Source organism: Anopheles stephensi, chromosome 3 (genome assembly GCF_013141755.1).
Source record: "Anopheles stephensi strain Indian chromosome 3, UCI_ANSTEP_V1.0, whole genome shotgun sequence".
Lineage (NCBI taxonomy): Eukaryota > Metazoa > Arthropoda > Insecta > Diptera > Culicidae > Anopheles > Anopheles stephensi.
In genome coordinates this window covers 70690121-70714386 of record NC_050203.1, presented here as the reverse complement: position 1 = coordinate 70714386, position 24266 = coordinate 70690121, and the positions used below count along the sequence as shown (strand labels likewise).

Here is a 24266-nt window from a genome sequence, read left to right as displayed (position 1 = left end):
TCCAGAAATTCTAACAGAATTACATTGAGGAATAAGACTGTCCTTTGTGTTCAGTTTTCACCTCAGAACAGAGTTTTAAATGGCGCCGTGTCGGGCAAATGAAGCTGGGACTCTCAGAACAATTTATAGCTCCAATGCTCACATAATTCGCTGAGACATGGACCTTTGAACCCTCTTAACCGCGTTCGTGAGGAAGCTGCACAGAAGGACATAAGGTCTCTTATGTGTGGAAGGACAATGATGTAGCCGTTACTATTAAGAACTCTACGAGTTGAACGTTGATCTTACCAGCGTGCAGCGAATTAGACTAGCCAGGCTTCGGTGGGCTGGTCATGTCATTAGAATGGCACCGGACGACCCAGCCCGTCTTTTTGTTTCTCCCACAAGGATAAAGGAGCCGTGCTAGGCTTAAATTAAGATTAGGTTGTGGCGTTGATGGGTACGTCAGAATGTCCGGAATATTAGGTTGGTTGAAGACCGTGAGCGTTGTCGACGATTTCTGCCGCAGTCCAAAATTGAGAAGCGGTTGTAGCGCCATGACCTAATAAACTAACTTTAGGGCTTCAGTTGACTGCTTTGGAAATTCGCACTGGTCTTCTAAAGACCGGACTCATTCGCAACGTTCTCTCGATGTCATCGGTGTGTTAAGAGAACCTTGCAACCTTTAATATAAAACATCACGAGCTAAGACGCGCCCCCAATCCACTATCGTCTACATTTGCATTCCTCCATGAGCAACTAAGCCTCGTTAAGCAATACTTATGTTTTTGCTTGGTGCTGCTTTTCCCATGTGCGTAAGTTCTCCATAATCTCCCATCAATTTGGTTTGAGAAAACTGCGTCGAACGTTTTACCGATTGCTTTGCTAACCGCACACACCCAAAGCAAGCAAAACCTTCCATCCGAGCCGAGATTAGCTACTTAGCCGTGCTGGTTAATTAAATTTTGATTAGCATTTCCCCTGGGGGGTGTGCTGAACCTGGTTTGTTAATCGTGGGCGATCGTGGCAGTAGATGGAGTGGTGAATAGTGTTGGTGCGATGTACTATTGAGAAACCCGAAACCCTGAAAATCTCCCCAGTGTGCATTACAAGTGCGTTATCATCTGTCTGCCTTCGCCTCGTCTCGGTGGTCAATTTCATTAAACGTGCTTTGCTCACGCACAACACGCACACACACACACACACACACAGTGGATTTTGTGGTTAGAATTTTGTCCGCAGTCGGCTAATGATCCAATTCGAACGCAATTTCCAACCGCCCAACAGAGGGGAGTTTGAAAATCTCACAAAATGGATTTACTAATTTAAATGTTGGGCTGAACGTTCTGTCAGCATGAAAGAGAGAGAGAGGAGGGAAGTTTATGCATGTTGGAGGAAGGTTTTTCCTGCATCGAAATTAATCGGAATGGTTTCATAATCATGTTTGCAAATTCTGAAATCATTTTCCATGACTAGCGAGAGATGGAGAGAGAGAGAGGGAGAGTATCCGCAAACAAGATTGTAATGGCAATTTTTGAGTTAGATGATGATAGGGCGGATGACTACAATATTGTGCTGGAATTTCGCTTTGATTTTACAACCTTTCATTGCAATTTCATTTTCTCCCTGGCATAAATCGTTGCCAACCATTTCCGTTACACCAAAGGGCGATGTTATTTGATCGTTCAGTGGAACTTCCATTGTGTTGTGCGGCAGAGCATTCCAATACCTTCTCGACCAAGTAACAAAACAAAGGGAGCAGATTAACTTTAATCGGCAATCGAACCTACCTCGAGGCTTGCCCAAAATTATCCAACAAATCTTAATCAACAAGAAAATGTGTGCATGCCGCGTAATAAAATAAAAGGCACCAAGCTTTTCACCTTGCTATCCCAACTCCCCAACTGTCCCTCTCTCTCTCTCTTCAACAAGATGTCAAAGTTCCTTTCATGGATCTCCCGCTGTTCCGGTTGGCACGAACGAAAATTGAACAAATTCAATTGAAGTAACAGTTTCGGAGGTGGTTGGCTTTTTTGCCATCTGCTCCCGCGCTACACAACGCTCCAACGCCATGTGCGCTCCCCAACAAACACTCGACGCTCCTGGGAGGGGGAAACATTTCCCGGAGACGAGCCTGTGGATACGTCACAAGCCGAGGGGGATGGGTTTGTCGAACAGGGTACACATCTTCAGTGAAGTAGAAATTGGAATTCGTTTGATTGCTTTCACCCCATCCCCGAATACAAAGCTCGTGGTAGTCTGAATGTTATAAATCCGTGAGCAACGACGGACCTGATTATAAAGTTCGTGTGCTCGTTTGGCTCTGGTGGTGTTTTTTCTCGTGGATGGTGAAGAAACATCCCGAGAAATGTTAACGACACGCAACGAAACCCCTCGAACGGCAAATGCGGCGGAAGCATATCGCAATAAGGATCGGGAAAGTCTGGCAAACTTGGCCCTTTTTCCTGGTGTGCCTATTCTATCACCTCTTAAATATCTCCACGGTACACAGAGAGAGTGGGTCGATGTGGTTCGATATCGAGCCTATTTAGATCGGAGGGCGACCTTAGGATGGCTTATTAATAGCCGTGATTTTATTTTTTTTTTCCTGTCTAATTCGCGGCCATTCGAATGACGTCTGACGTCCTTGTTCCCTGTTTCGTTGGTAACGCTATATGCGACTTGCTGTATGCAAGCTCTGATTTGTGGATAAGATTGATGGCGAAGGCTAATCTTTCGCTCCGGATGTGGCGTTTACCCGCATCGCCATCATCCGGGCGCATTTTATTTTTGGCCACATCAAACCACTTCAGCACGCAGGAAGGCAGCACTTTTATTTTGCGTTGATTGGAAGCCTGATTGAATTTCTTTCAGGAGAGCTTTAGTTGTGCGGATGTTTTTTTTTTCTCCATTCTCTTCTTACTTTTGGTGGCCTCTTCAAGCTGTTACACTTCCTTCAAAAGAAGCGCAACCAGTCAGTCCGTCAGCCAGTACTGTGCTGAAGCCTGCCAACTGTCAAAAGACGTCTGCAGCTTGCGGGTTTTAGTCCTCGGTCGTGTTATTTGATGTGACTTCCTTTTTTTTTCTACCGGGATCAGATCTCAAGCCCACCACCAACACTCTCACACAGACTCTGGTTTCGTATTAGATGGCTTGTAAAGAAAAGGAAGATGTGTCCTACCAATTGTGGATGACATCCTCGCCACATTATTTTTGGCACAACAACCCGTCACGGTGCGCTGGTACTTCGACTTTTTGAACGCTGTCGTTGTGCTTGAAGATCGCAGAAAGTATGCTGGAGGAATAATAATACCACACGACGCAAAGCACAGGTAGGCATTATTTCAGGGCGTGTTTGAATTTGGTTTGTTGACTGGAACGCAAATAATGAAAACCCTGGGGGAAGTTCATTTGAAATTCGTTTAGAAGCGAAATTTGCTTACGGTGGTTTTCACAATTTCTTTTGCGGCAGCAGCATCAGCACCTCACAGCTTGTGGTTCATCTAAATCTGTGTTCCGTTACGGTTGTTATGCCTACGGAAGCATTAGGTGTTAAAGCAGTCATAAACAAGAGGTTCGTTTTCGGCAATCGACCAATTCCGATGAAATTTTGGGAGTTTTTTATTTTATTTGGCAGATGCCCATCTTTCTATAGTAACAGATGGTGGCGTTTGCACAACACGGGGGATGAAAGAGCTTCGTACGATGGTAGCTGTAAGAAAAGTTCCCACAGATCCTGGCTTGGCCTGTGTTCCTAGGCAGCTATTTGTGTTGCCCATATTGATACACTTTAAAACGGTGACTAAAAATAGCTCATTTCTATTTGATCGCCTGCAAGTAGGCAATCCGTAGAACGAATGCTTGTTTTGTGAGCAGGTAACGGATAAGTTAAGGATATGCGATACGAAACTTTCATCAATCGTTTAAAAATATCCGCTAAAACATAATACCAGTTGTTTTGACTAAATTTAAATAATACATACCCCAGAACTCCTCCTCTCCCTTTTCACATACACAACTTTAAAACAATACAGCCATGAGCACTCGGTACATCACCTTCGTTTCGCATGGTCACCCACATTGGACAGGGTACAGCAATATGTATGCTAATGCCAGCGGATCGTAAAAGAAAGATCGTCCATAAATTAGACCCAACATTCGTTGTCCGGCAGGGGGACGGCTTTTTGCGGTTTTGACACCTCACACAGAGGACACCTCTTACAGATTGGCACACACACACACAAAGAAAAACAAAGAGAGCTAGAGTTTCGCTATGCTAACCTGGATGGATAATAGCTATATGGATCTAGCTAGGGTACTCGGAACCACTAACAATAGCCCAATTAGCCCACAAAAGGTTGAACAATTATCGGATGGTTATCCGAGCGATGGTGTGTTCACGCGGGCGAAAGGGGTACAACAACAATATGAACTGCGAACTATATATCTGAAGTTGATAATGGAAAGATTATCTTATGAACAGTGTCCGGTTCGGTCGAGACATGATAATTTGTGGCTTTATTGGAAGAAATTTGAAGTTAAATTGCGAGTAGAAATCTTCCTAACGCCTAAATGTATGCAATCATCATTTTTAAATTAGTTTTAAGATTGTACACAAGCTTTTAATAGTCTTTATTAGCAGTTACTAGCTTGCTTTTGCCAAAAAGAATCCTCTTTGGCTTATTCTAACACATTGCATACATGCAGGCGTGGCATACCCTTGATTTTTCTTTTTTTTATTTCAAAACTCACTAGTTGATTTGTGGACGCGGATATAGGCAAAATATGTAGATATGTTTTTTAGCGCTGTTCAAAATTTGTTTCGAAATTGATACTCACATTGAACGAGACATCGCACATGCTCATACAGTTTTTTTTTTAATAAACGTTGCGAAACATGTTTTTTCAACTTGCCCCTTAAAGGATTAACCAAACAGCCACCCTTTTCGATCGAGTAAACGGGCAGTGACAAAGTAGCGAGAGTGGGGTGGTGAGTGATGGTGCTTTAGTCCTATCGCTCCTAGGCAAAATAGGCTAATTGGGCGCACAGTGCCTGGTTACATTAGCTGGCGAGCGAGCGCAAACACACACACACACACACATAGACAGCACTTTTCATTCAGGCTTGATTATACCCCGAGCCTTTTCTTTCGCTGCTCGTTAGGAATCGGATCGCTAATAAACGTGTGCGTGTGTGCAGCTGTTACCATCGCATAGACGGGGCGCACTGAATAACATGTTATCGTGCCAGGAAAATGGTGGAGCAAAATTGAAAGCAACAACAATAAAAAAAATGGCAGGAAAAAAGGTTGATAATCCTCTTATGTTGCATACAGGCCTGTCTGTCGGCAGACTATTTTCATTTTTTTTTTTTTGCTTTAGCCTGTCTCTGCCAAAGAAGAAGAGTTATTAAATATTTCTATACCAGCCTCTCTGCTTGATGTTGCAATGTGTAAGCATAATACACGCATAGAATAACCCTCTCGAGAAACCCGTTCTTTTAATTTTTTCTTTTTTAAAAGAGATACATAAGAAAAAGAAGGGAGAAAATTCAAACCCCCCGATGTAAGCTGTTTATCCGATGGACTGCTTTATCTTGCAGGGGGTGTGTCGATTTTCAAACGATTTGAATTCAACGAAGCATATGTTGCAAAAAATGTCCACAAAGCGATGCGATTCATCGCTCCAAAGCGATTGATTGCAGGTATGGGCAAGTTCAGCAGCACACTAATCGAAGATTGATTTTTTTTTTTTTTGTTCCAACCGGCATGACGTAATCCGATGGTTTGAATTGCCGGACATAAGTGATCGTGGACGCTAGCGGCGGCACAATACCACTTTCGAACGACACACTTCGATTGAATGATAATAAGACATCCGATCATTCATAAATCCGTTCCGTTCGGCGATAGTTGACGCGGCAGCGTTAGGGAATGGCGAACTGAAATCCGCAATATTCCGCCCACAATTCATGCGGCTAGGGAAGCAGCTGCAGCCAGAGCCAGGCTGAGTCGTCTTCTATTTCCTTCTATCTCTCTCCTGGGAAGCTTCCATGGTGTCGTTTGCAGTGTGGCTAGATTGGTTGGGCGAAATTTTATATTCATCACTCGTCCCATGAACGCACGGACGGATGGTTGGAACCAGCAGCGAGAGAGAGAGAGAGATACCGGAGAGTTTGCCTGTCGTCGGTCTGCTCGAAACTAACGATCCTCAACCGATGCAAGTTACATACGGGGAGCGACTCCTATACATGTAGCAGGCGACCATCTAATGATGGCAAAATGCATCACTCGTAAAGGATAGTTTAGCAGGTCTTTGTGTCCGGGCGTGCATCAGGTGAACGCGCAAATGCGGGATCGGGAATATTTTTAGCATGATAAATGAGATACAGTAGTACAAGAAAAACCCCTCCCCCCCTCCGTTAGCTGGGGTACGATAAAACAGGTCGGAAGCGAAACGTCACCGGGGGTTGGTTTAGCTTTTGCACATCGGTTCATAAAATTGATAAATGATGGTTTGTGGTGGTGCACGTTGAAAAAGCTCCTTGGTGCATCGTTCATTAGAATTCACTTCCTGCTCGAAAATTAGATATTTATAATTCAAAAGCGTGCGATCATTATTGCTTCGTTCTCGGAAGCTCATTTTGGCTTTTATTTGGAAGATATCTATGGCCCTACCCAGCCTCGTCCCTGCCGTATTTCTATTTCCGGCTCACAAAGTTATTAGCATTCTGCACGTATCGTCGTTCGCGCAATATCATTAGAATAAAATAAATCTATTTCGAATTGGTGCGAGCGGACTCTGGTACGTGCCGTGGTGCAGAAACCTTCGTCCATTCAATTGCATTAAAACAAATGCACTCGATCCTGCACCTGCGAGTTTGCTTTCTTCCCCGGTACTGCATGGGCACCATCCTGTTGCGCTCATTACTACTGGCTGTTTCATATTTAATGAAGTTTTGCCCCCCCTTTTGTGTGCTCTTGCGTCCAAGAAGCTGGATACATCAAAGGTGGTTAAAGTGGGATCATTACCCACCAATGAAACGAGTAGAAAGGAACCCAATCCTGGAAGCCGGGACAGTGTAACTGGGTTGAGTTGGGTGTACACTGGGCAAGCTAACCTTTTATTAACGGGAAGTTGCTGATGGTGGTTTACCCCTTTTTGTTGATGGTGGTGGTGCTGTCATGCACAACAAAACATTCACTTTGAGAGTGCATCGATTAGTTAGACCATGTGCAGAATGTTAGGCAAAAGTAAGTCACCGAAGCTCGCTCGGGGCTAAAGTGAATTTATTTTTATGTTTTTGTAAGTGAAAAGAGAATTTTAGCCTGGAACTAAAGTGGTCCATTGCTTCGATTACCTTTCCATGTGTGTGTGTGTGTTGCTGCGGTGGTACACACTCTTCCGTAATCAACCAGAGCTCAGAAAAAAGGGCTTGCTAGAAGATGAAATTCTATCCATCCCTTATGTCTTTCTCTTCATTTTACTTTTTCATCTCGATTGTATGTTGCCACAAACAGGTGCCATTGCTGGTGAATATTGTACCATGGTGACAATGTTTGTTGCACACATTCATACGTGCTACCATCGGCATTTAGAGGGTGATGCAAGAGTGGAAATTTGATACCATTACCTAGTGGCATCACGTGTAACAGATCAAATTTGTGCGAGTGGAAACGATAGACCTTAATGCAACTGTCAAATTAATACATCAATCAACAAATAACGTTTAGCATAATAAAAAACAATATTGAAGAGTTGTGTCCAGGAAGTATAAATAATTGGGGAATATAATAATTATTTGGGCTTTTTAAATTGGCATGCCTCAACTACGATAAATTCTTACAAATCAAAGGTAAATGTTGCATAGACATCCACCATCAGTTGACTGCTTTATCCAAACACTTGGTCCCTCTATGAAAACGCTTCTTTTGTAATGCGTATTGCATACCTTTTGGCCTGTTAGTTATGTTTTTTATTAAGTGATTGTGGTTTGCAAATTGCATACTTTGCGGATGTTACTTAGTGTTCACAGTAATATATTTATGACCGAGTACACTAAGGATATAATCATATGAATGTTCCAAAGCGCCTAAAGTAATGCAATTGTCATGACAAAATAGTATTAGGCTTCTATTAATTTTCTTTTATTGCCTGTTGAGCCTACCCGTCTAAAGAAAATTCATTTGTAATTTCATAAAGCTAAAACACACTTAATCGACCTTGTAAGCATTTCAAGTTTTTATAGAAATTTTATTTAAAAAAATATTCCTGATAAGTTAGTATCGTGTGAGCAATAGATATATTGATTTTTTATTTTTGATACATCACCATATTCTTAAGGAAACAAGTACTGAAACATATACTACAGATAAGAAAATTGTGAAAATAGAACAACATGAATTTCGCTTTCGTTACGGAAAGCCATGGAAAATATTAGAAAATACACAAATGCCTAACCGGCTTAGCGATCCTTTTTCCCCGAGCATCCATTTGTCTGCTGCCAGTTGAAACTTCGCTGGCGGTTGCGTTTGAACTGCAAAAGCAAAAACAAAAATCCCGGTTGAGTGGATTGGCCAACAGGATTTGGCGGGCACGAGAATCCATTAGCAGTATCAGTAGCCGTGGAAAGCGGTACCGCAACAAAAAAAAAATCAAAAATATTTAAAAGCTCACCCATTCGAATAGAAATGGACGAGGTCGGTATACAATAGTGCATCGGGTTGTTTTAGGGAAAAAATATACTCTCAACCAGCGGGATATGCTTTGCGCGTGTTTTTCGCTATTCCCCAACCAAAAGCATCATCCAACGCCGGTGTACTATATTCTGCCTCGGTTTGTAGACAATACGATCGTGTTGAAACAGATTCATTGTGCTTTGTGTTATGATTGTGCTATCAGCTGCGATCGACCGTGAAGCGCTTGACTATTTTTTTGCTTTGCATTGTGCTTCAACGAGCTTTTACCGTTCTCAAAATTCTACTCGCTGGAAAGTTTCTCGTCGACTTTCGTCATCAGAAGTGAACCCCGTCCTGTACATGGAAGAGGAAAATCTGGAATATGCTGCTCCAAGCACGTAGCCAAAATCTCACCGTATTTTTCGTTACTCATTGTGTTTGTGTGTGTACTTTAGTTTCGAAAAGAGATGACGCACACAATAGCCGTGCCAGATATTTTCATCAAAATCCTGGCGGTTTTCCCTCCATTTTCCAGATAGAATATTCAGGCGAACGACCTTTGTTTGTGTGAGTTGATGAGATAACGTGATCTCGCAAAACCTTGAACGCGAATTCTATCGAACAGCAACAGGGGTAAGAATTTGGGTCACAGTTTCACTATCACAAATTATACGATCAGCAAAAGCAACAAATAAAGCGAAAAGCTCATAATCAGCGAAAGTCATTGCTTTCTGGGCTTACCAAATTCTTCGCGCTGAATTATCTCAACCAGAAACTTTGTTCCGGGGGATAGGATGTCGGTAATCAGGTAACCTTCAATGAAAAATGCGACCGGTGGATAAACTTTTCCACCGTATGGTAACGTTCCGACGGTGGTACGATGATTTCTGTCATCCTACAGCTCCTTCCTATTGAATTGGAAAGCTGCAAAGCAAGATTTACGTCGTTTGCGCGTGCATCGAACACGCGCCCTCCGCTAGCACACACCATTACGAAGCAAGATTCTAAAAGCTATCCAAACACCACCACCACACGGCCCGTGTGACAGAGCGTAGGCAAACGACATCGTTCCATTTTGGTGTCGGCCACTTCAACCTGTCGAGCGCAAACAGCACACCGCCTCAAACTTCTGGTACGCCACTTCACCTTGGGAAGGAGAAAAATAGCGGCGCCATCTTTGCAACCACGCCGCCTAGCTTCAATGTACGTGCGTAACGTCAGGAACTGCTCGGTAAACGAGGACGACAGCAAGCGAGAAAATTGTCTCCGGGAAAACGGGCGTCCGTAAAGGAGAGTCGAAGCAAGGTTACGTCTAATTGTACGGTGAAGGGGAAAAAAAGGTAGCTCATAAGATATTAATTACAGTGGAATTGAGATTCACGTTTCAGAACATTCTGCTTGTAGATATGGGGCTACGCTTGGGTTGGGCGTTATAGTGCCACGTTCTGTTCGGTGCTGACTGCTTTCGAAGGAACTTTCAATATTTTGGTCCTTATTGTGTGCAGTTAATCGTAAGAGAGTGTTCCTTCACACGTGTGGTGGTGGTGCATTGGATTATGTAAAACCTTGATGGCGGGTTTTTTTTATTCTCGTATCACTCGTGTGATTCTCGTTACCGCCTTTTTTCATAACGCCTTTAAGTATGCAGTGAATAGTTTCAAGCATCATTTAGTGTACTTTGCAGCAGAGTGGTTAAGAATCGCGATTATCATTCTCGATAACGAGCTTACAGAATAAACGATTGCAATGGGATAAAAGATACGATAAGCAGATTGCATACATCGAAGGCGCTTAAAGTCTCACACCTAATCTGTTAGAGAGAAGATTTTAAGGAAAAGGAATTTTAAACATATTAATGAAATTATATTAAATGAAAGCCGATACCAAAGTCTTGAAAGGATTTAAAAAAAATGAATCTTTCTTTGATGAATTACTGTTTCTGTAATTTCTTTCTCATGAATAGATTCAATATTTTTAATTATCATTGAGGTTGATGGCTCTACGGCATATTTTCAAAAATATTGCATATTTTATTTTTATTGTCGAACACATCAAAATGAATTTGAGATGGTTTGTGTATTTTCTTATCTCACTTTATTAAACGGCAGGATCCCGCGACGTTGGAAGGTGTTTATTGTTCGAGTGTATCCTTCCAACTGATTCTCATCCTAATCGCTACTGATTACAATGCCTAGCATAGGCTTAGCCTGAGCGAGAACTAGAGATAGACGTAGCGTTCTACCTGTGTGTCCATGGTGATGGTAGTACAATCCCAGGAGGAATCACTACAAATTAATAAAATGACAGCCACGCGTTAAATAAACAAAATCAATATTGATAGATGTTATACAAATTCAAACCTATTGCAGCATTTACAATGTTTATGTTTCGTTTACAATAATGTAGTTGTTGAATTTATCCGCAGCAAGAAATACTTCCTGTGTCCCATAGCACTATTATAGTGTTTTAATTTTGGTTTGAATAATTCCGGATTTTTTCCAGTCAAATTCCGATACTCAAAGTAAAATTCCGGACTTATTCCAACCAAAAGTACAATGTCCCATAGCTCCCGTAACTATCAATTTCTAATGCTCAACATGTTGTCTTTTTTTAAACATAAAAATGAACAAAATTGTGTTTTGGTTGCTAATGATTGCATATATTTAGGCGATATGACTATCCGATATATTATTGGATGTTTTATAAATTCAAAACCGTTGAGGAAAATAGACCATAAGCAAGGTTTTGTTCAATATTGGTGTTTCGTCTAAAATGTTATTATCATTCAATTTACTCACGACGCAAATGAAAAACTTAAATGAAGCAAAATGTTGTTAAGCAAACACAGCAACATGTATTCGCTCGCCTCTCCTCGAAAAAAAAAGAAGACAAATGCAATATTTTTGTAATGCAATTCAATAGAGTAAGCTCGCTGACACTGCTCTCTTGCACCAGCCACAAGCGTGCAATAAATATCTCAACCAAGCAACGCTGCGCAGCATTACACGTGTGCTGCATTTTATGATGCTTTTTGCTTAATAAATTTATTTCATCCGCAATGCTGCTGTGCTCATGGTAGGCAGCCTGATGGTGCATCAAAATCAAGTACACGGCGGAAAAAAGCGGCAAAGCATACAACGATCTTTCTATGATCGATCTGTACCGGGCTGGAAACATGATGCTAATTTTTTTGCACGGCGAAAGGTAATAAAATTGTAAAAATGAAATTCCGCGTAGTGTACAGCATGAGCAGCGCATCATACGATCTGGGCGCTGGCACATCATAAATTTTCCCAATATGGTATGCCCAGCGCGCCAACGCCGTTGCCTAGCACGCAATGCCCGCAGCATTCGAAGAAAAAATATCACTTTTCATGCCTACATCACCACCATCACCATCATCTCGGGGTGTGCATGGTGGTTTTTAGCCCTAATACGCAGATTATTTTGCGTGCGTTTTTTGGTTGTGGTTTTGTTTATTCAAAACGTCCGTGTAACGTTTTATCCGTATCGGGTTTAAATTTACCCTCGCCACGTCTTACGCCACGCAGGATGACAGGATATGGTGGGCAAGATAAAACGTGTTTTGCGCCACTTTTTTGACACCGTCAAAAGCTTTAGACACAGATTGATGCGCTACATTGATGCAGCACATCCTCTCCTGTATGTTCCGGTAAAGCTGCTACCTCCATTTCGAGTTCCAACACGCACGAGATAAACTGTCCTGAGGATAAACCCCGCACCTTCGTCACACATCGATAATGCTTTTGTCAAAAACCCCCCAAAACGACGAAGCAAAAATTTCACCCCAAGATTACTGCGAAAGCATTCAAAACGACAAATAATGAGCAGCGCGCGGTGGCCTGCAGCTAAAATGTCCTCCTAATTCATTACTGTAGCGCTCTAAAATGGTAGAAAAAAAAGGGAGGCCAGGCAGAGAACGTCCAGCCCCCTCGGGTGGAGCTGCGATCAACTTGTGAGCTTAAGAAAATTAATGAAAAATTCATGCGTCTTTGCCGAAAAGTTGGCCTCTCGCGCAAAAAAAACAAAAGGCGAATAGAAAGTTGGGCCACCACCATTCCGAAAGGAAAAATGACAGAACGATGATGGTTTTGTTTTGCTTACCTCCTGCGCGAAGGTTCGACGTTCCCGTTTTTTCCTAGCCCTTACACTGTCACACGCGTATCCTTCCATCAGTTTGCTTTTTTTGTGTTTGACGGTTGTTTTCCTTACTTCACTTGTTTGCCGCTCGAAGGCAAAACTTTCATCAAGTTTCATCATTCATCTTACCGATGAATGCTTCGGGGGTTTGCTTGCTTGCTTGCTAGGCGACCCAGTCGGTGTGTCAACTGGTGCGTAGCAAATGGTGGCGAAAAGTATGATCACATTGATAGCAGCCAGCTTCACAAAGGATGTGCTATTTTTGAGGATTTAATGTATGCGTGTGCTATTATTTAGACGTATGGGGTTTCGTAGCAAGAATAGGCCCAAGAGAGCTCTTGTTGAATCAAAAACGAAAATCAGATACGTTGCATTAAACTTTTAAATATTTCCAGTTTCATTCGGTGGACGTAAACCAGACATGTCAAACATAACGACCGCGAGTCCTTTCAATCCGACTTTGAAAGGATTGTTGAAGCTGGATTCAGTAGGCTTTCGAGTAGACATTTTGAACTTTGACAGTCGATTGCATACTAATAGTCGGTTAAAGCAATAAGCCAATTAGATTACCCAGTGCGTCATTTCAAATATTGCTTGCACCTTGACTTAGCTTAAGTGAAGATGGATGGTCAGTCAAACGTAAGGAGAAACGTTCTGGCCGTTTGGAACGGATCCCAAATTTGCTCGAATTTAGCAACCGAGGTCTGTTTCTGGAATTTTGGAAGTAAAAGTATCAATATTGGGACAATTCACCAGGTCCCTAGATCTCTTCAGAAACTCATTATATGGCTGTACATCTTAGGGTACGACCGTCAACAAGCGATGGTTCTCCTGGTCGATAGGGTCAACAGGTCCATTAACGAGATTCAACTCGACTTTTGCACGAGAGTCATGGAAATTTTGACCTCTCAAATCATGTCGTCACCATGTCTCGCATAGAAATTTCGTTTATTGATCTATCCTTTGATCTGGCTTCTCATTCTTTTTTGTCCGCATTGCTATTTTTTCTCAGTTCCACTACTCAGGGCTACAATCTTTCACCGTATTTTTTTTCTGGGTGATTGAAGTTGAATTCAAAGTGGAAGTCAACCTTCTCTTCTTCTTCTTTTTTGGCACTACAACCTCCAAAGGCCATAACCTGTCTTTTCTGGCTTCATTGACTTGATTTTACCCGTAGCTGGATAATCAGTCCTGCGTACGGGGAGGCATTCCGGATGGGATTTGAATGTCGGTCCTGCAGTTTAAAGACCTCAGTTACTAGATCACCCCACATCAACCAAGAATATCAACTGGGTGATGTTTTAAATCTACTTTTCATATATTCCATGCAGCCCGCTCATTCACGTTTAGCCAGTCCCGCGAGACAAAATGAGTTTGACATCGCTGACCCACACGAAATCATGGGATTTTGTTAGAAGATAAAAACTACCATAAATACTCCATGAATTTAACTATCATTTGAAGATACACCGCTTCATTAAAGCCCACGTGGTTCATATTTTAAAGCACTCATTTTCATACTCAAAATCACACAAAGCTTTCAAAAAGCACTTAGGAAACTTTAAAATATTCATCCATTTCCATTACTACCCTTGAGCTGGGGAAAAATACCATTGTGCGCAAAGGATTACAAAGCTCTCGCCAAGGGACACGGTCTTTTCCCACTATAAACAACAAAGACGTAGTGCAGGAAAAGGTTAGGAAAATTGTCTTTCAACGCGAGCATAATAAAGCAAAAATGTCGCCTCATTACAACGCAAGCTCGTGTCCGCTCTTGGTGCTTCTGCTGCTGGGTGATTTAGAGGTAGTTCCCTTGCACCAGCGAGAATCGACAGCCAAGCCATATCCGGTGATAATACCATCCTTACACCAGAAGAGACATGCCGCCAGTGCAATTCAGTTCGCACCCAGTTCTCGTCACGTTACTTGACATTGTTTTTGCCCCATTTTCCTTTCAGTCCATCATGAACTTGCGAACGCGGGATATTGGTTTCTGTTCTTGCTGTTGTTGTGGTGGTTCCCACTTAAACATTTTTATAGCGAAAGAATATCCCATCGGACGGAGATTGTTGTACCCAACTCGGTGAATAACAACTGCGAGTAACGGTGCGGAATTTTCATTTCACTATCATCAAATTGCCATCGGGTGATTCTTGTGCTGCATTTTTTTTACATCATCATTGTGCTGCGAGATGGCTGCATCGCCAGGACATGGTGAATTGATTGTTGTGCACCGCCTTTTTCTCTCCCTCGAGCTTTCGCTTCGCATTTCCCGGTAGTGTTGGAACAGCAGTTAGTTAGCAGTTCATTGGGGCATTCGGGTTTTTTTTTTCCTTTTCCACCCTTGAATACAGTCGCCGACTTTCTCATCATTATGCGAATATAATGCGAGGAAAAGTTCATTTTTTGTATGACGAACGAACAACGGGGCGCAGGGTAGCGGAAAAAATAATATCTGAATGTATAATTATCCATCATCGTTGCGCAATGAGTGCTAGCTGGAGGTGCTGTGTGTTGATCTTGAGCGCCTGGATGTATGCAATAAGCAAACAGTTTGTCAGTAATAAGCGCGTGGAGATGTGGTATTTATTATTGAATCCTCGTGTGCATTGATTCGTTTACAATCACTATCGTCGGATCGTTAAGGTGATAAATCAATCAGTGCATCATTAACAATCTAACGAAGATCCATAAATACTGATTGCATACCTTCGGGCGTTATAAACCAATCGAACACTTTATTTGTATCGTAAAGGGCAGCACGAAATCTTCCATGAAAATTAGTTTTGCTAACCTAGTATATGCAAATTTAGTCGCACTTTTAACCTTCAATCTATTACAATATTTTAAAAAAAAGTTGTCTTTAAAAAAACCTTAAATCATGTATCAAATTTTAAACGATGCTTATTGATGCCTGCTCAAAAGGGAAATTTATTAAAAACCTTTTCAACATATTTGTTGATTTTCCAGCCCGATGATTTGATTTGTCAACATCCCCTTTATTCTGATTTTTCCTCAAATTCGTCCACCTTTCGTTCGGTAAACCTTAAAATCTGCCTAACGCACGAAGATCGTGTTCATCATGACTTCGAATCGCCTGGTGTGTGTGTGTGTTCTTTAACAGTCCCTTTCAACGGTGAAGCCATTTTCTACTTTTCTTCCCACACTCCAACACGAAGGAAAAAGTACTGTTTCCGTTTCAGAAGAGTCTGCACACTTCACTCTCTTCTCCACTGCTACTACCCTGGCTCGCCATAAGGTTCGCCTCTTGTTCACATATTAGCTTTTAATTTGTTCCACTCTATAAAGTTCGATTACATCCGATTGCTGATTGCTCGACGGCAGACGAAGCGCGACGCCCTACCGTTCAGCAGCGAACGATGGTATGGCAAAATGTGTCCTGAAACACGCCATGTGGAGAGAAAAAGGGGAGAATACGTATTCGTATTCGGTGGGTGATTTTTCATGATTTCCTTTCTTTTTGCCATCGAAATGTGTAGATTCAAAACGAGCCCAGAGACTGTGCTCCTGTTTTTTCACGGAAAGACATCCAGATCTATTCCGTTCGGAACAATCTGTCAAAAATGTGAACAAATCTGTTCCGCATTCCACCATCGCGCTCCATCCGGGACGCTATGATACGAAGCATGCTCCACCGGCGAGAAGAACGGGGAACCTTTTGGTTTATTAACTCCCTTCAGACCTCGGCTGCGATTGCTGCGAGGAAACAAAGCATGAGGCTGGTTAAATCGAACCATCCCGTGTGACGGCGTTCGAGTGGAGCCTTGAAGGTGATACAATCGAAATCTCGTGAAGAAGGCAAAGTAGCTAAGGTGGCGTTGACTTCCCGAATCCTCATCGCATCGCAACCCAGACTCGGATCGGTTCATTCGTAATCAGTTTTCCTCCCTACATAGCTCCAGCGACGAGAGCCACCGTAAGCCGTAGGAAGGTGTGGAAGTGTGTTGAAAATTCCTGATGAATTTCCCGAATATCTCAAGCGGCCGCCCGGTCGAAACGTGCTTCAACGGATACCTACCAAACGCTCATAAATAGCACGGGAGGGAATACTTGTAAGCTCAACACTCTCGATGTAGCTTTAATATGTATCCACTCTCCTCGGGGGGCGGGCGTACTAGGGGGGGCCGAACGAGAACGCGCAGGGTTTTTCCTCTTCTCGGAATGCCTTTAGACACACCCATCGGTTTGCTTTTTCGGAAGGGCCGCTGTGCTGGCTCTGGTGCAGAGGGTCAGTATTACTCTGCATCGTCCAGCTACGGGCGGTACCGCTGTGTAACTCGAAACGCAGTCAACGGTGAAGAAACGGGTCCCGTGAAGCGTTGTGTTGTAAAACAAAAGGAACGCTGGCACGGTGGGGCCAACCCAGGACAAAACGGTTGTTAAATCCTTTTGTTCAAATTTAAAGCTGTTTGATAGATTTGATAATGTTACTCAATTTGATAGCATTCTCAGAATTTGGAGCGATCCAGTCGGTTTTCCTTCACACACGACAGGAAACCCATTCGAACTATCTCCGTTTACGTATGACTAATCCAGAGAAATAGCAGACCGAGACCTCTCGAGTTTGTGAGTGTCAAGGAAGAAGACAGAGAAGTCAAACATAAAATTAACTACAAAAAGTCCAAACACAAGACATACCATCTCATTTTTCTTAAAGATTTTTATTTTAAATTCTTTTTACGGACAAAATAATCCAATTATGGTACTTAAAAGAAAATGAGAAACTTATCTCCAACAAAGTGTATTGCTCAAAGTAAAAGTATTTAAAGCCTCGTAAATTGTATGCAAACTTTAAAAGTTCTTCAAAGCAATCAAGTGAAATTTTAGATTTTTCTTGTCATCCTTCCCCGTTGGATATCCGATTACCAACCTAATGTCCACCGCTGGACCATCGTGCACCAGCAGTTGCCCCTCCTTGTGTGTGTGTGTACGTAACTTCGCGATCGAGCTTCTCGGAATCGTTCGAAACAGTGCTTTTCTTGGTGAGTTTTATGCCTTTGGGAAATGAAACGGTTTGCCATGGCAACAAGTAACTTGGGCAATGGTTGCTAAAATGCTCATTGCCTTTTCACTCCTTTTTTTTTTTTGTTTCTCTGTGCGTGCGAGTGTGTGTTGTTGGTGTATGTTTTCATTCATCTTCAAAAAAGTTGGTGGTTTTGTTGTGCCACCGCCGCTTCTAATCGATACCTTCACAGCGCGACCATTTCTTGGAAGCGTGCAAATAAAAGGGCGAAACCGTAGTTACAATTTTGTACGGTTTTTGGCCCTAAATGAAAAATCCCACTAATCGTGGTTTGTTTGAAAACGATAATGCGTGAATGTATTTTTGTTGCTTTGAAAGCGCTCGGAAAGCGCCCTTTTGAAAAATGGGGTGTGTTCTTTCATGCTTGTAGCATTTCTCGCAACTTATCACTTCCATTTGTGCAATGTAGACGGGCTCGCACGTTGAGAGCTTGAAATTGAATACGGCTGACTTGGTTTCACTTTACTTTGAAATTACATTTTCAATCGAATTTGTCCACTCGTCTCAATTTGCCGACCCCAACGTTTCTGCGTGTTCTTCCACCGAGGAAGCACAGTGAAAAGAAATTAAAAACCGACATTAGTTCTTGAAAAAAAAATTAAATTTATTTCTTGGCCAGACAGAAACCACGTGGATAAAAACAAAACTCCGCTGGCTAGAACCAAAGAACGCGCTCGCGTGTCAATGTTTCAAATTACACGTAACGCCAAACCTCCCGACCACCAAGACTTCTTCAATTCGTGTTATCTTTCACCGGAACATAAACAACGCCATTTTTGTTTCTCGTGGTGTGCAACAGCCAGCAGGGACGCGAATTCTACGTACTCACAAATGCAAAACCTTTTCGACTAATAACTCACCGCGCAAAAAAAGAACACATTCAGACCATTGCTGCTCTTACTGCTGCTGGCATCCCTGCCGGAGTAATTTCATGAAACGCGCACGCCGATATGATGGTGGCCGGAGATGATGTTTGGGTAGTTTAACCTCTTTCATGTGTGTAAACGACCAAATGAAGTAGTGGTTGAAAAAAATCTCTACACCACAACAGTAGAATTGATGTAAAAATGTTTCCCAGAAAAGGGAAATGGATCTATGTCTATTCCAGGAATTGATAGTGTCACGTACTGGGCGCCTCCATCATGAATAGGAAAAATGGGTGACGGCTTACGAATCGATTTATTTTTTGTTGAGTGCTATAGGAACGTTTCTTAAAACTATTTTTTGAGCAAATTTTTATCTATCCAATTTAAATTACCAATCGAAACGAAGTTTTTCATGGAAATGTAGGGAGAAAATACGAGAACTTTGAAAACTTAATTAAACACAGCTCTCCGAGAATATACAGTTGCTCCAAAAGAAAAAAAAAGGATTCGAATTTCATCATCATCATCATCTTCGAATAATCCTATTGTAAAATCGACATTGATGAGCCGGGCGAAACAAAGGTGTGTCCGAGAAAAAGAAGCTGTGTGTCTGTGTGTGTGTGTGTACAGTCAAAATGCTTGAGATGATGTGCTTTTAATGGAAAACGCTTAGCCCCCGTGTCTTCGCCATCGCTTCGGTGCGGTAAATATTTGATCAAAATCGTTTTTCGGTCCCTTCGGTTCGTTCGTTCGTGGCCCACTTTCGCGGGAAAATTACGCCTCATCAATTTGGCAAAACTTTTTTTGTTTCCTCTTCCCCCCTTCGGCAAAGTGACTCGTTTTCCGAGAAGCCAGCAGGAGGAAATATTACGCACCGAAGTGGGTGCCTGTTTTGTTTCTATTTCGTTCGATTTTTTTCTTTGTCACGCAGTAGGGTTATTGTAATTGAAAAGTTGAGACAATTTTTTAGTATGTTTTCTCTTTGGATAGCGCAAATCTTTAATGGAGAGGAGTGATTTGGGTGAAACAAAAACCGATGTTTGATCACAAAAACAAATTCCCAATCTAATGTTAACGACTCAACGACCGGCTCGAGTGCATTCCTCCCTTTATTTTTTTCCCCGCAACAAACGACAGATGATTTCGGTTTTCCCCGAAATACACACACACACTGTTTTCCCGGAAAATGGAATCGAAAAATCACATACGATTTTGTGTGGTGACAAAAAGGATAATGGAAGCCATCTCCTTGCACCAGTCGGATGTTCAATGAAAGTCGGTGATGAAAGATAGGATTTTTTTTTTGGTTTTGTTTCAATAATTATTCGCCGCAACGAAGCAGTATCGATCCACCATTACCCGGTGATTGCTCACTTCGCATCTGACGCGGTCGTATGACAAAGATCCTTCGTCCAGTAAAAAAAAACTGGCACGCTTCATTGCTAACACACACACGCACACACGAATGTGAGAAGATTTTCCAAGCATGTCTTATGATTTATGGCAGGTCCCCGAAAAAGGAAGCGCATAAAATGCCAATTCGAATTCGGAAGGTGTAACGAGCCTCTTTTCCGCTCCATTGGTCCGGCCCTCCGTTGCTTCCATTGACACGTGACATATTTCGAAAAGCAAATGTAAAGCCGGTGTGTGAACGACCGGGCAGGGGAAATTTGTTCCGCACTGCCCTTTTCCCCACAGCTCTCCAACTACTAGGTACCCGTTTTCAGGCTAGGAAAAAGAGAAGGAAATGTTTGAAAAGTGTGTAGCATTGATCAATAGAATGGCGACTGTGTGTGACTGGTCAGGTTACAAATGGCGAGGATGTAATGGTGTGTAAAATATGTGTGCGTGTGTGCGTGCAGCTAGAATATGTGTCTCGTTAATTTATTACACCGTTTTCCCTTCTTTGATCTATTTCCGATCCACAAAGCGGACAGAAACCTTCATCAACGCTAGTGTCCGTTTGCGCTTGTTCGTTTGCCACGCTCAGTTCGCGCTATTTGCACATAACTTTGACGTTTGATAAAGTGAACAACTATCGCTATTTCAGGAACAGCAAAAAAAGCTCGCTTTGCTTTGGGCGATGGAAATTTATCCCGTTTCTTCCTGTGGGAACTTTCGTGGGTGGTGGAAAGCAAAAGAACGAAACTGGAACTGAAAGTTTTCCGCTTATCATATCGGTCGAATGCAAAACTTTAGGACACATTCACATTAACCATTAAGGCGTCGTCGCACAGTTACAGGAACAAACCGACATCGATTTATCACGCTGCAATCGGCATGAGAAAAAGGGGGAAAACAGATCAATTTGAGAAAATGTGAGAATTCAAAAGAAGGTTTTTAAACTTTAAATTACATTCTGAGTATTTTCGTGGAAGTTCAAAATTAATACTATGCTTGAAACATTTTTACAGTACGCTTAAATATTTCCTCTCAGGTTAGCTTTTTCCAAGGTGTTTTACTGTGAAAATCTAAACACTGTCTAGTGTTTGAAGTGTACATCAGGTTACAAAAGCAATCAGTGAAAATTTATTTACTCCAGCATTTATTTGTTTTACCAATTATTTGTATACTTCAGCGCGTCTAACGCCTCAGGACGACGGCCCTGGAATAGTTCCACTTCCACTGACCAGCTGTGGAAAAGCAACCACAGCTTTCTGTGTGTATGTGTCCGCTAGGTCCGCTTGGAATGAAAGAAAAGTTTACTGTTTGTTTTGAACGACTCTCTCGCTCTCTCTCTCTCTCTCTCTCTCTCTCGTTCGTGGTGGTCATTCCGTTTCTCCAACCCTCGCCGCGTTGGGCCAATTTCCCACTTTCCTTCCTGATCCTGATCCTAAAGATCTGTTGCAGTCGGAAGGAAAGTAATTCCTTTCCTTCCTTTCTTTTGCAGCACCACACACACACACCCCTCACAATAGCATTGTTTGTTTGCTCATTGTTTTGTTTTGTCTCTTTTTTTCGCTACCTTTCGTCCACAGTTCTGCAACGGACACCGTCACAAAGACCAAAGTTGCCATCAAAAAAATATCTCCCTTCGAGCATCAGACCTACTGTCAGCGAACATTGCGGGAAATCAAAATTCTTACCAGATTCAAACATGAAAACGTAAGTAATATTATTACTTGGGTCGTACTTGGGAACTCACTGGGATATATTTTGCAATAGTTTAGCGAATACTTACAAGTAATTTTATTTTTCGAAATTTTATTAACAACGTCTTCTTTTACTAGTGCTTTCCTTTGACCTGTTCTTTATCTGATTGACCATTTTACTTGCCTTAGTTGCATTCGTTTTTTTTAACAATGCATTATCGTTATTTGTTATTGAGTTGTCAATAAACAACTTGAGTTATTTATCGCTTTATCAACAGTTTTAATATTAAAAACATTTTTTTCCATTAAAAACAGTTAAGAATTGTATCTGCTTCGTCTGGCAATTGAAAGATATGTAAAACAGATTTTTAATTTATTCTTATTTCAAATGAAAGAAGCATTCAATAAAAATAAGAAATCGAAGAAATTGATGTATGTAAATCTATGAAAAGGAGCCGCCCGGTAGTTGATGCGACTGCGGCGCCGGTCTTCCCATCCCATCTGGACCGTTCCCCCATAGTGTGGACTGCCTATCCAACTATGCGGTATCAATAAGTCTAGTGAACCAGAAACCAGGGCAGGCCTGGCCTTAAAAAGTCGTTAGGCCAAGAAAGAAGAAAGAGAAATTAATGGAAAAATAAATCGCAGTAATTAACTTAAAATTTATTAAATAAATTTACTACAAAAGATACAAAGAACTACAACTACAACTACTACAAAGAATATAAATCGGTGTTTATTGAGCAAAACTTGCATTATGAGACTTTAAATTACAGTATAATTTATAAAAAAATACTTATACTTCAAATAATTATATTTTGGTTAGCAATTATGAAACAGTGCAATACATTAAAAGTATTAACTTTTTTGAGGGGCGGTCTGGTGGCCGAGGCGACAGCGGGCCGGGGTTGAAATCCCATCCAGACTGCCTCCCCGTACGTAAGGCTGACTACTTTTCTACGGGTAAAATTAAGTCACAGAAAGCCAGAAATGGCAGGCCGGGACCTCTCGAGGTTGTAGTGCCAGGGAAGAAGAAAAAGAAGATTTCATAGTAATCGTTCAAAATCATATAAAAGTAATTTGAAATGATAAATTTGAAAGTTTTGTACTTTGTACTAAAAACGAAGGACCTCCTTTTAAATGGATCTTTTCAATCATCTATCTCCTCTGTTTTATTTAAAATCTTGTGTTTTCAACTAAAAAATTTTATCTTCGTTTTTTGTTTTACATTTGTTTTCTTGTTCCCTTCCCTTCTCTTTCCTCCTTTAATTCTGTATGTAACGGAACGTTTTACTTTTGTTCACCATTTTCCTTCTTCGATGAAGTCAATCATATCTTCGTTCGGTTTGTTTGGGTTTGTTTTATTCCTCAACAGATTGTTTGTCTTTACCATTTGCGTTAAATATTTACCGCTTTTTCACTGCGTCGCTCCAAAACCATCCAAATGGTTGTTTATGCGAGAAGAAAAGTTTCGCTAAAAGTGTTCCGTCCGTTTGTGCTTTTGTCGCATTCCCTCACCCTAGGGTTGTACCGTATCAACTTTTTCTGCAAATAACGGAACGGAAATGATACATACACATGACAGCGACAGTATGACGCTTCGTGAAGCTTTTGGTTTAAATTACTGGGTTTTTTTCGTGGTTGCAAAGCTGATAACTTTTCATTTTACAAACTCAATTATATTGTAATTGGATGCCTTAAGGCACTTGAAAAAATATTTGCTGGACAAATCAATATTTCATAGCTATTCTACCAAGTCCACAAAAGGCGATGATGATGACCCTTACGACACTTGTTATATGCTCCGAGCGGGCTTCATCTACACGGATTTAACTCATTGCAATGCTAATTGAGAGATGGACACAAACGATGTTGAACCGAACACTCGATTTTCAATTCCCTTCCATTCGCATTGCACACTTGAGGCGATTTGTGAAAATTGACATGCAAAAAGATTTTTTCTTCGATGCATCACTGTGTCCCGGCTTGGCAGTGGAAAACGTGGCGCAAAACGTACTACAAGTAAAAGTCCCTTAAAATGCATGCTCTTTTTTGTCTTTTGCTGGTGCGTGTGTGTGTGTGTGTGTGTGTGTGTGTGTGTGTGTGTGTGTGTGTGTGTGTGTGTGTGTGTGTGTGTGTTGCTGAACCTCACTCTAACGACCACAACGATGGCTCTCAGCACATTAAACAAGATTTGAATCTATTTCCATATTTTATGGTCCCGAAGCAGCCACTCGATCGACCACTAACATCGGAGACGACCTTGGTTGGAAAGGGCATCGTTTTGACTTTCATTCAACCAAATCTCTCTAACTTATTCGACCGGAAATGGGAGAAATTGTTGGTTTTACACCGCGTTACCCTTGTTTTATAGGGTGAGCAGACGAGCAGCTATGTTTTAAAAATAATTTGCACGTTTGAAAAAATGTGGCCTATTTCCATGAAT

General features: G+C 41.7%; 1 protein-coding gene across 3 annotated transcripts in view; it reads left to right on the top strand.

Moving 5' to 3' along the window:
• LOC118512570 (mitogen-activated protein kinase 1) overlaps positions 1-24266 on the top strand; it is a 56219-nt gene that overhangs the window by 16610 nt on the left and 15343 nt on the right. For all 3 annotated transcript variants that reach the window (XM_036057185.1, XM_036057186.1, XM_036057187.1), the window contains exon 3: positions 21707-21833. In XM_036057185.1, coding sequence (XP_035913078.1) covers positions 21707-21833 — 127 coding nt within the window. The remainder of the gene's footprint in view (positions 1-21706; positions 21834-24266) is intronic.